The following is a 13,254-nucleotide window of genomic DNA, read 5'->3' on the forward strand; positions in this document are numbered from 1 at the left end:
AATCCCTCAGAAAAGGTACAAGAATGATTTGCTTTGGGCGAGCTTTGGCAGGAGAATGTTCCAGGCAATGAAAGTGGAGGAGATGGATGTATATTAGTGTATATAATCTGTTCTGGTTCTGTGATCGTCTTATTTACATGAACATAAATAAATGAAATTGATAGAGAATGACTATTCCCAAAGCCGCTTATGTAAATAACACAATTAATCAGATAGGAAACAGCTCAAGTTTATTTATTTTGCTCCTTAGTGAAAGTTCTATTTCACTCAAAAAGTTTTATCTTCCACTAAGTTCTTAGTAACAAACTGTAATGTACTGAATTAAAGCGTAGAATTATTCAGGTGAATGGGCAGCCCTTACCCCTGCTGGGCTGCTGGGTAAAGGTGGCTATACACGCACCGATAATATCGTACGAAACCTCATTTCGTATGATATTCGGTGCGTGTTTGGTATGTCGGCGAGTCGACCGATATCGCAGGAAGCTGCTGATATCGGCCGACTCGCCAATCAGACCAGTTTGAACATTTTGATCGGGTGCCATAGAAGGCGCCAGACCAAAATCTCCCTTATGCGCTGAATCGGCAAAAGGAGGTAGAAATCCTATTGTTTCTACCTCCTTACCTGCCAATTCAGCCCTGAATGGTGTGTGGCGGATCTGACGATCGTCGGATGCCACGTGTATGGCCAGCTTTACACGACTACAACACAAGACAATAGCTCCATAGTTAATGCTACAAGAACAATGAAAAAGAAATAGAATCCTGGTTTCATTCAGTAATTCATACATTACATTCAAAAAGTTCTGTATAAATAAATACCATTTTATATGCTGAAATCCAGCTGCAAAACAGTTCTTCTCTTTCTGCATCATTTGAATTCCTGGCAGGGGAGGAGGGACTAAAACATTGATGTTACCTATTGTAACAACTTCTCCACAGCTTACAGACAGCATACAGGAACTACATAACCCACAATGCATTGCACTGTGATGTACCTTTCCTTATTGACATCACGTGTGCAGCAGGGAATTGTGGGATTGGGAGGAGGCAGGCTGAAGGCAGGCTGGGGACAGGTGACTACTGTTACATTTTATTTGAGTCACAAAGTAGTCAGCCAGATCAGCAGGGGAACACGGGGCGGGGCTTAGGGAACTGTTCCAAACCATATTATTACATTAAAATCATGAAAAGGCTGCATATTTTTTTAATTGATGTATATTGCAAAGTTGCTTGAAATTATGTTTTCCAAAAGCTTTAGTTGTGTTTGGGTGGTGTTCCCCTTTAATGCTGCTCTCTGAAATTAAACTGTATAATACGCTGCCATGTATTGTTCCTTTTAGCTGGTGGTGTCCAATGGTTAGGATTCAAAATCCCCTAATATGATCCGATAAACAAGGTTAGAGATATAAGGTTTAGGAGATGTTCATCTTAAAATTAACTTTCCCCATGGTGGAGAAAGCAGAATTCTGCAGTTGGTCTTCATTTTTGTTCTGCTGCTCTCGGGCTTGAAATGTAAACTGGTATCTGGTTTCTATGGTTGTTTACCCTAGGAACCAGATAGTAGTAGTGCTAAATGGAAAGTGTTGCTGAAATGGAGCAACAATAAAAGTGAAGCCACATAGTCGATTTGATTTTTGGCTGCAGAGGTTAGCACCCCCAGCAGCCAGGGCATTATCAGTGATCGTCTAAAGAGACAGTAATATCGAAAATATATGGAATTAGACCCACTTGTTATTCCCTCCTCCCCATATAAGACCTTTGTAAAACTATTCTAAAAGCAGATTTAATATTATTATATACAACGCCCATTGACTTCATCCATTAATAGCCCACTGAACCAATAGGAAAGTCAATCTGACTGGTTTATTACTCCAACTAAAAGTTGTCTTGATGAGTACAATTCTGCCTTCCTGCAGTCTTTAGGCTTCACTATGGACAAAGCCATTTGCACTTTGCTTTAATTCACCATCTTTGGAAAGATTTTTGTATATTCAAGCCAAGCTCTTTGAAAGGTGCAGGTCATCTGATCTTCTGTATTATAAACCTGCTTCTGGGTATTAAACAACAGACTCCTTCAAATTAGGGATAATAATGTATTTTTCCATGTTTCCTGGAAATAGATCCACCAAGCTTAGTATAGCTAAAGTGATTTGTAAGAATCTGCTCTTTCATATATTTGTCAGCTTGCCAATTACTGTGTTTAATGAGCCAACCTCTCCATTCATCATTATGTGTCATTGATGTACTTCAAGGAAATAATGTGGGCTTGACTTTTCCAACAATGACTTGTTCACTTGTGATCTTAGCTGTACTGATTTGACATATTTTCAGTCAAATACATTTTCTAATATTTAGACGTATAGTTTAAATCTTACATGCTTGAATAATAGTCATCTACACGTGGATAAGTGGGTTACATACAGTAAGTCTATAGGACTGAAGGAAAGATGATAAAATGACTTTGGATTTACACATATAACTAGATAGACCTTAGTGGGGCCTCTGTAGTGGGGATCTACTGGTTCCCATTCAAGTCAAAACCTCAAAAGTATGAAGTCTATTAAACACAAGCCTACAGAAAATGTTTTTCTATGTATCAGATCACCACCATATGATAATCGTCTTGTTCCCTGCCCAGATGGCCTTTTTCCAGTAAATATATACTAAGTAGCTGGTAATTGTGGATTGCCAAATTGGACAATAAACAACCATTCAGCCTTTGGAGTTATCAATCATGTATATTTCACGTATGGCTGTCTTTTTTCTAGTCCTTTTGCTAGTTTATTTTGTATTGACAGGTTTAGTATCTATCCCACATTTTATGGGACAAATGTATTAAAATTCAAGATCACATCTTTGGAGAAAATTGCAACAAAGAAAATCCTGATCACAATTTGTTCAATTTAGAGTTTTCTGGACTCGATTTTTCAAAATATTTCTGAAATTTGACTGAAAAAATCAGCAACTAAAACCTGCCAAGCAGCTGTAGAAGTCAAAGGGATGGGAATTTTATAACATAGAAGCAGCAGCCCCGATGCCGCCCCCTCTCTCTGCTCTGTGCTTGCAACTTTGGCGTTGGAGCAGGTCCAGAGGGGCCCACAACGCTAGTGCGGAGAGAGCCATTGCTCTGCATCTGGTTTTTAAAGTTATCAGAGGTGGCATTTTTCTGCCCCTAGTAACTACCTGCTCCCTGCCGCTGGGGGGGGTGGGTAAAGTTCTCACCTTGCCTCAAAGCAGGAGGCCCTGTCAATTACCTTAAGAGGCACCATTATTTTTGGAACTGGTACATAGTCACACTTACCTTGCTACCCAAACGTATGTGGAGCTAGCATTGTGGTTTCCTATCTCTAAATGCAAGGGGGGGGGGGGAATGTGAACCTAACAGATGCTGCCCAGCCTTGTTTCCAGGGTTGAGCTGGGTTGGCAGGACACCGGGCCAATCACACTCTGCTCCACCAGTCTAGAACCCACCTGTCACTCCCCACTGCCATTGCCCTTCCTCCACACACACCTTTTGCTGACATTTCACCAAATGCATTGGAGTCAATAAGCATTTTTTGCAGCAATTTTTTCTTGTCTCAAATGCATTTGAGTAAATATTGTTTTTCTCATGCCAATGCATTGCAGGTAATGGTCATTTTTCTAGCACCACATGCAGTGGAGCCAGTGGTTTTTTTTCTCGGGTTTTTCCTGGCTCCAAATGAATTGGAAATAATAGGTGTTTTTTCTCCTGGGAATTTTTTAGTTCACGTTTTTCACAGCATTTTTCAGTGGGTCAGTGAGTATTTTTTCTTATGTTTTTTTTTCCTGCCTGTAAAAACGCTATTTATTTTCCCAGCAAATAAAACTTATTGCAGAATTCTAATGCAGATTCGCACAAAAATTTCTGCCACTTGACAAAATGCTAATTTTTCTGCAAATCTGTATTAGGTGAACAATATTCTCTTGCCTACTGGTGTGCCATATTACCAACCTTTTATACTACGGGTCTATTTATCCTTAGCAGCTTTATATTTTACTGTTTCTGAAGTGCAAGCTTTCCTCATTCTCTGAACTAAATAAATAAAAATAAATCTAATAAATATTTAAATGTTAGTTTAGCAGCTTTATTATCTTGCTATATTACCGTGCTAGAAATGCATGCGTAACGAATCAGTATCGGGATCAGTTAAAGTACATGAATCTTTATCCTATCAGTGCTCAACATCCTGCGGCCTTGGGGCTATGTGGAGACCTGTAGACTGCAGTACTGAATTCGATGATGACTGCAAACACATTAAAAAACCTGATCCTGCGAGAAGATGTCATCTCCGACCTTGTGCGAGATGGGAAACTGGAGACTGGACCAAGGTACAGGAATTCCCAGCAATAGGCACACTTGGTTATGAAGCTGAAGCTATGAGGCCTACACAAGCCAGGGACGGCAGCTCAGGGCACAAGGTAGCCATAAAAACAGTAACAAAGAAACAGAAAGTTAATTTCATCTGCTGAGCAACATATTCTTGAGTAGTCAGTAGACAAGAGTGCAAAATGTATGTATTGCATACTTGGGAAGATTGCGTTTAGTGAAAAAAGATATCTTGTGGATTATCATGTGAAAGCTTATGGTTGAGATTCAATTAGTGGAGACTTTTCTCCTAATTCAATCCCAGTTTTTTCCTATAGACTTCAATAGAGTTTCCACGTGATAAACAGTGAGATAAGTTCTTCTGAACCTGTGTCGGACTGGGACCCCAGGGGCCCACCAGAAAATCTTAGACCATGGATCCACTCTCCGAAATATTTTTCCTCCTTTCCTTGCCCAACATCTAATTCTCCTATTATTTTTTTAATTACTTGCTAGCATCTATTCTTCCATCTATTTTTCTTCTTTATTCCCATTCAGAAATAGCAAATAACCATGAAGTAAGCCAAATGGTTAGGAGCAGGAGTGAAATAAGAGCAGGAGGGCCCACTGACCCCTCGGCCCACCGGGAGTTTTCCTGGTATCCTGGTTGGCCAGTCCAACACTGTTCTGAACTGAATTGCATCTCAAATTGAATTCCATCCATGGGTTTTCACATGACTTTAATCTGGCCCATTGTCTGCTTAAGAGTCTCATTTGCGTTCCCTTTTCTGTTTGCAAAGTGCTCTAAGAACTGTCAAGGTGGATTCAAGACCAGAGAAGTGCAGTGCGTAGACATTCGAGAAAACAGACCCCTCCGACCCTTCCATTGTCAGTCTCCTGGGAAAAATCCAGAACAAAACGTTTCCTGCAATACAGAACCTTGTTTGTCGTGGCTTGCTAAACCATGGAGTGAGGTAGGGGGTTGGTACTTCATGGTTGTATTAGTAATGTTTAAATTAGTAGTGGTCAGTTTAAATGAAGATTATGTGAATGTTTCTTGTGATGGCGGCTATGGTTGCCCACCATTACAGTTCCTTTTTCAAAATAGTGTAAAAATGTTTAGTATGTCTAGGAGGTGTTAATTGGGTGATTAATGTTCCCTGCTTGTCCTCTGTGTCCTCTCCCCTTCAGATTGCCGGCTGGTGAATGCACTCCAATGGGTTACCAACAAATGGCTTGACTAGACACTGGGCGTGAAGATATCTGTATAATAATCATATGATACTAATATACCATGCAACACTTTGGCTCAGTTCTGATCACAAACAAACAGATTTGCACAAATATGTTATACTGTAAAACATCCTATGTAGGGTTGGACTGGGGGGTGCAGGGCCCACCAGGGCTCCCACCCCGGGGCCCCCACACCCCCCAAGATACACATCCCCTGCAGGGCCCCCCCGCGCACCCTTATCCCCCCCCCCCCACTGGACGTCCTCCCCTAAATGAACCCCATCGGTGACGAAGGAAGTGCCAGTAGGGTTGGGTATTTTCCCGGTGTCCCGGCGGCCCAGTGCGACCCTGATCCTATTCAACTAATTATAGAGTAAATGGATATACTGTATATAGTGTGTCCTAAAATATTTTGGGCCAAATTCAATTCATTGGGGAAAAGGTTTATCACGTGAAAACTGGACGAGATTCAATTTGAGATGCAATTCAATTCAGAAAAACTTATCTCATGGTTTATCACGTGGAAACTCTATTGAAGTCTATGGAAAAAAAACTGGAACTGAATTAGGAGAAAAGTTTTTTTCCTCAAATAAAATTAATTCCATGAGTTTTCACATGATAAACTGTGAGATAACGTTCTCTCGCTGAATTGAATCTGGCACTTTGGGTCTAACGGCGCATCCTCGGCACGTGATTATGGGTCATGAGGCGTTGGCTTGGCGCTTGTGCCCAATTAATGTCACTTAATGTGACCAAATCAGCAGATTTCAGTACAGATTTTCTACACTGTAATAGTTCTGTATTTGGCTGAAACTTTCACAAAGGATTCTGGGTTTGGCCGAATCCCAAAATAGTGGATTTGGTTCATCCATAATGTTTATCATATGAGCACCTCCATGACACCTATAGGTAATCCTATCTATACACCATACAGTGTTACTGGCATTTACAGAGTTTACATACATAAATTGTCCTGTTAAGGAAATGAAACAGAGATGATTTCATACACTCCTCTTGGCTTTGCAACCATTGCAACAGTTGCCTTCAGGTCTTTACGTAATGCTGTGCATCCCTACACAGAGAGCTGTTTGTAAAAGCCTGTAATTAATGGAGGCACCCATGTGTAATAAATAAGCCTAAACTACTTCAAAGCTAATATAATAATTTTAGTAAAAATATGTTTGATTAAATATAAACATTAGTCTGATAAAGGCTATGTAGGCATATTTTGACCACGGAAGATCCCCTTTAGAAAAATCAGCTCAGTAACTCAATTTCCCAGTGAAGCGCACTATGGGAACCTGATAAATGAAATAGGATTAGTGATTTACTATTCTGAGATTGTGAGTGATGTTAATGGGGCTACATAAGCACTGCATTCTGGCTCTCATCCAAACCCTACAAGCAATATGTCCCCCAAATTAGATGGAGGTAAATATTTGCACACGGCTATAACAAAAAAGGGAAAGTTGTGCTTACCACTACATTTTTAACCATTAGGCAGGGGTGCAATGAGGCTAAGACCACAAAATTTATTTAAATAGAAACAAGAGGCCTCTGCACTTCATTTGTAAAATGAAGCAGTAGAATTTTTAATGAATGAGATGAAAGTGAGTGTAGGACAGGCCAGACCGGGGGTGAGTGAGTGTAGGACAGGCCAGACTGGGGGTGAGTGAGTGTAGGACTGGCCAGACCGGGGGTGAGTGAGTGTAGGACAGGCCAGACCGGGGGTGAGTGAGTGTAGGACAGGCCAGACCGGGGGTGAGTGAGTGTAGGACAGGCCAGACTGGGGGTGAGTGAGTGTAGGACAGGCCAGACCGGGGGTGAGTGAGTGTAGGACCGGCCAGACCGGGGGTGAGTGAGTGTAGGACCGGCCAGACCGGGGGTGAGTGAGTGTAGGACCGGCCAGACCGGGGGTGAGTGAGTGTAGGACTGGCCAGACCGGGGGTGAGTGAGTGTAGGACTGGCCAGACCAGGGGTGAGTGAGTGTAGGACAGGCCAGACCGGGGGTGAGTGAGTGTGGGACTGGCCAGACCGGGGGTGAGTGAGTGTAGGACTGGCCAGACCGGGGGTGAGTGAGTGTAGGACAGGCCAGACCGGGGGTGAGTGAGTGTAGGACTGGCCAGACCGGGGGTGAGTGAGTGTAGGACTGGTCAGACCGGGGGTGAGTGAGTGTAGGACTGGCCAGACCGGGGGTGAGTGAGTGTAGGACTGGCCAGACCGGGGGTGAGTGAGTGTAGGACTGGCCAGACCGGGGGTGAGTGAGTGTAGGACAGGCCAGACCGGGGGTGAGTGAGTGTAGGACAGGCCAGACCGGGGGTGAGTGAGTGTAGGACAGGCCAGACCGGGGGTGAGTGAGTGTAGGACAGGCCAGACCGGGGGTGAGTGAGTGTAGGACAGGCCAGACCGGGGGTGAGTGAGTGTAGGACAGGCCAGACCGGGGGTGAGTGAGTGTAGGACAGGCCAGACCGGGGGTGAGTGAGTGTAGGACTGGCCAGACCGGGGGTGAGTGAGTGTAGGACTGGCCAGACCGGGGGTGAGTGAGTGTAGGACTGGCCAGACCAGGGGTGAGTGAGTGTAGGACCGGCCAGACCGGGGGTGAGTGAGTGTAGGACCGGCCAGACCGGGGGTGAGTGAGTGTAGGACTGGCCAGACCGGGGGTGAGTGAGTGTAGGACTGGCCAGACCGGGGGTGAGTGAGTGTAGGACTGGCCAGACCGGGGGTGAGTGAGTGTAGGACCGGCCAGACCGGGGGTGAGTGAGTGTAGGATTGGCCAGACCGGGGGTGAGTGAGTGAGTGTAGGATTGGCCAGACCGGGGGTGAGTGAGTGTAGGACTGGCCAGACCGGGGGTGAGTGAGTGTAGGACTGGCCAGACCGGGGGTGAGTGAGTGTAGGACTGGCCAGACCAGGGGTGAGTGAGTGTAGGACAGGCCAGACCGGGGGTGAGTGAGTGTAGGACAGGCCAGACCGGGGGTGAGTGAGTGTAGGACAGGCCAGACCGGGGGTGAGTGAGTGTAGGACAGGACAGGCCAGACCGGGGGGTGAGTGAGTGTAGGACAGGCCAGACCGGGGGTGAGTGAGTGTAGGACAGGCCAGACCGGGGGGTGAGTGAGTGTAGGACCGGCCAGACCGGGGGTGAGTGAGTGTAGGACCGGACAGACCGGGGGTGAGTGAGTGTAGGACCGGCCAGACCGGGGGTGAGTGAGTGTAGGATTGGCCAGACCGGGGGTGAGTGAGTGTAGGACAGGCCAGACCGGGGTGAGTGAGTGTAGGACAGGCCAGACCGGGGGTGAGTGAGTGTAGGACAGACCAGACCGGGGGTGAGTGAGTGTAGGACTAGCCAGACTGGGGGTGAGTGAGTGTAGGACTGGCCAGACTGGGGGTGAGTGAGTGTAGGACAGGCCAGACCGGGGGTGAGTGAGTGTAGGATTGGCCAGACCGGGGGTGAGTGAGTGTAGGACTGGCCAGACTGGGGGTGAGTGAGTGTAGGACTGGCCAGACCGGGGGTGAGTGAGTGTAGGACTGGCCAGACCGGGGGTGAGTGAGTGTAGGACTAGCCAGACCGGGGGTGAGTGAGTGTAGGACTGGCCAGACCGGGGGTGAGTGAGTGTAGGACTGGCCAGACCGGGGGTGAGTGAGTGTAGGACAGGCCAGACCGGGGGTGAGTGAGGATAGGACAGGCCAGACCGGGGGTGAGTGAGTGTAGGACTGGCCAGACCGGGGGTGAGTGAGTGTAGGACTGGCCAGACCGGGGGTGAGTGAGTGTAGGACTGGCCAGACCGGGGGTGAGTGAGTGTAGGACTGGCCAGACCGGGGGTGAGTGTGACGTAGTGGGCCAGCTTGAATATATTGCAATATCTGGACAAACAAACCCTGTTTTGGTTAAAGGGGAGGGCATTGCTTGGCAACTAATGCACAGAATGACAATGTTCTATATATATTGGTAATGAGTGAGTGCAGAGGACATCTTGTACACTGCTGAATTTTCCCCAGGATAAAAACCCATGAACTGAAGGTCCTATTTTTCATATATATTATGGTTGTAATATTAAATGAAGAGGATGGAATGTCTAAGTAATTCCTGTAAATACCAGTTATACATTCATAGAACCATGGTGCCCCTAGGCAGTGGCTTTCGGGCTGCTCATCACTCACAATTTGTTCCATTAATTTCCCATGAAAAAAATACTTGATCCATCAATCATTAGGTTTCAGTATCAAAAATATATTTTATTATATCATGGAATTCCAGTAAATCGAAGACATCAAATTATGAATATAGGAAACATTTATTTTTTTTATTGTTTTCACATCCTAAAAGACTTACCTGATTGTTTGTAAGAAATGTTCTGTTGGTGCAATCACGACAGCAATTGGGTAACCCAGACCTCAGCGGCTTGTGTATTCCCCTCACCCCTGTGGGTTATAGGAATCTTGTTTAGAAAACTCAGCTGGCGTTTCTTTATTCTATGCTGTTTGTGTGAGTTTCAGCTGTTATTGGGTTGTTGTTCAGGAAGCAGGCAATATAAAAATGGGGTGCATGGGTAATGATGAACGAATCTGTCCCGTTTCGCTTCCCCGAAAAATTTGCGAATCTTTCAAAAGATTTGTGAAACAGCGAAAAATTTGCAAAACAGCGAAAATGTTGTGCGTCAAAAAAAAATGTCGCCAACGGCTATTCTTTTGTCCCGCGCTATTCTTTTGTCCCGCGCTATTCTTTTGTCCCACTGCTATTCTTTTGTCCCGCGGCTATTCTTTTGTCCCACTGCTATTCTTTTGTCCCGCACTATTCTTTTGTCCCACTGCTATTCTTTTGTCCCGCGGCTAGTCTTTTGTCCCGCGGCTATTCTTTTGTCCCGCGGCTATTCTTTTGTCCCGCGGTTATTCTTTTGTCCCGCGGCTATTCTTTTGTCCCGCGGCTAGTCTTTTGTCCCGCGGCTATTCTTTTGTCCCATGGCTATTCTTTTGTCCCACGGCTATTCTTTTGTCGTCGTCGGCTATTCTTTTGTCCCGCAGCTATTCTTTTGTCCCACGGCTATTCTTTTGTCCCGCGGCTATTCTTTTGTCGTCGTCGGCTATTCTTTTGTCCCGCGGCTATTCTTTTGTCCCGCGGCTATTCTTTTGTCGTCGTCGGCTATTCTTTTGTCCCACGGCTATTCTTTTGTCGTCGTCGGCTATTCTTTTGTCCCACGGCTATTCTTTTGTCGTCGTCGGCTATTCTTTTGTCCCACGGCTATTCTTTTGTCGTCGTCGGCTATTCTTTTGTCCCATGGCTATTCTTTTGTCCCACGGCTATTCTTTTGTCGTCGTCGGCTATTCTTTTGTCCCGCGGCTAGTCTTTTGTCCCGCGGCTAGTCTTTTGTCCCGCAGCTATTCTTTTGTCCCATGGCTATTCTTTTGTCCCACGGCTATTCTTTTGTCGTCGGCGGCTATTCTTTTGTCCCACAGCTATTCTTTTGTCCCACGGCTATTCTTTTGTTGCCCGCAGCTATTCTTTTTATCGCGGGCGACAAATATTTCGCCCATCACTATGCATGGGGCCTACTGGGCACTCAGGGCAAGAACCAATTGTATATGTCATATGAACAAACATAACCAGCCAATAAAGGCAGAAAGCGTGGCGGCCCCCTCAGCTTTATCTAGACCAAACTGTATTCACATCAGCCTCTCCGCAGGCATTTACTGAATTACATACATACTGTATAGGGTCTATCCTGACGCTTGGGACCTAAAGTTTATTTTCTGTAATCAGTTACGCATTAACAAGCCCATTTCCATCTGTCATCAACAAAGATTTATGGCAGATTTATTTGCAAGGCATTAGGGTATGAAATGAACGCAATGGAGAGTACATAATGATGAAATTTATTAAGGTATATGTATATGCTTCTCAACATGGTTGCCAAAGCAGCCATCCTGCTTCTTCAACAGGCTGCACCTGCAACTTTGAGCGACTGCCACCCTAAACCTAGTGGTAGCTCCAGGGTTCCCACAACACATTGCGTCAATAGGATGGACGCTAAGAAAACTGCTGCATTATGGGTAAAAAAACACATGGTGAGCTGTATCCAAAACTGCACTATGTACACTGCATTTGCGTTCTTAAAAGACCACCTATTGCCTTATTAGAGAGGAACATTAAAGGGATTTTATGGGATACATTTTATTTCTAAATTGTAGCTGTAATATTGGTGTGTAGGCGCCATCTCAGTGCATTGTGCCTGAGTCTGAGCTTTCAGCCAGCGCTACACATTAGAACTGCTTTCAGCTAACCTATTGTTTCTCCTACTCCCATGTAACTGGAGGAGTCCCAAGCCGGACTTGGATTTCTTACTATTGAGTGCTATTCTGATACCTACTGGGAGCTGCTATCTTGCTCCCTTCCCATTGTTCTGCTGATTGGCTGCTGGGGGGGGAGGAGATATCACTCCAACTTGCAGCGCAGCAGTAAAGTGTGACGGAAGTTTATCAGAGCACAGGTCACATGGCTGTGGCACCCTGGGAAATGAAGAATATGGCTAGCCCTATGGGAAAAACAGATTACAATGCAGGATTCTGCTGGAGAAGCTCTATTAACTGATGGGTTTGGAAAAGAACATGTTTCCCATGACAGTATTCCTTTAAATAAAGAAAAAAGTACTATTATTATTATTATGTGTGAAGCCTTGATGGTGTTTTGAGATATTTTGGACACTATTCCCCATACCCAAATAAGAGAAATCCTTAAGCTAATAATACCTGAGGCTGTACTGTATATCAATATTTTACTTATTTTATTTCCATTTTTCAGGTTTTCATACATACAAGTATATGCTAATGTAATCAATGATCTGTTTTCCAAGTGTTCCAAGACTTGTGGGGGTGGCATCCGCCAAAGACAAGTGCTTTGCCCAAAAGAGGATCGATGCGATTGGAAGAAGATCCCGCCAGTCAGTTTACCATGTAATGACGAGCCGTGTACCCGGTGGAACATCAGCTCATGGATGGAAGTAAGAAAATGACTTTCTGCTTAAATTGGGTGGGGTCAGTGGGCGGGGCTTTTCCATAGCAGGGACAACTCACTAGGGGTTTCATAACCTGTACATATATATACAGTTGTGTGAAAAACTATTTGCCCCCTTCCTGATTTCTTATTCTTTTGCATGTTTGTCACACTTAAATGTTTCTGCTCATCAAAAACCGTTAACTATTAGTCAAAGATAACATAATTGAACACAAAATGCAGTTTTTAAATGAAGGTTTACGTTATTAAGGGAGAAAAAAAACTCCAAATCTACATGGCCCTGTGTGAAAAAGTGATTGCCCCCTTGTTAAAAAATAACTTAACTGTGGTTTATCACACCTGAGTTCAATTTCTGTAGTCACCCCCAGGCCTGATTACTGCCACACCTGTTTCAATCAAGAAATCACTTAAATAGGAGCTACCTGACACAGAGAAGTAGCCCAAAAGCACCTCAAAAGCTAGACATCATGCCAAGATCCAAAGAAATTCAGGAACAAATGAGAACAAAAGTAATTGAGATCTATCAGTCTGGTAAAGGTTATAAAGCCATTTCTAAAGCTTTGGGACTCCAGCGAACCACAGTGAGAGCCATTATCCACAAATGGCAAAAACATGGAACAGTGGTGAACCTTCCCAGGAGTGGCCGGCCGACCAAAATTACCCCAAGAGCGCAGAGACAACTCATCCGAG

At 44.8% G+C, this 13,254-nt stretch overlaps 1 protein-coding gene across 2 annotated transcripts in view; it reads left to right on the plus strand.

Annotated features, from left to right (window-relative positions):
• adamts12 (ADAM metallopeptidase with thrombospondin type 1 motif 12) overlaps positions 1 to 13,254 on the plus strand; it is a 340,375-nt gene that overhangs the window by 285,929 nt on the left and 41,192 nt on the right. Inside the window, exons 20-22 of one of the 2 annotated variants that reach the window (XM_018090830.2) lie at positions 4,198 to 4,350; positions 5,128 to 5,301; positions 12,404 to 12,550. In XM_018090830.2, the coding sequence (XP_017946319.2) occupies positions 4,198 to 4,350; positions 5,128 to 5,301; positions 12,404 to 12,550 (474 nt within the window). The remainder of the gene's footprint in view (positions 1 to 4,197; positions 4,351 to 5,127; positions 5,302 to 12,403; positions 12,551 to 13,254) is intronic. The other variant, XM_031894766.1, reaches the window with a different exon arrangement.

Source organism: Xenopus tropicalis, chromosome 1 (assembly GCF_000004195.4).
Source record: "Xenopus tropicalis strain Nigerian chromosome 1, UCB_Xtro_10.0, whole genome shotgun sequence".
NCBI lineage: Eukaryota > Metazoa > Chordata > Amphibia > Anura > Pipidae > Xenopus > Xenopus tropicalis.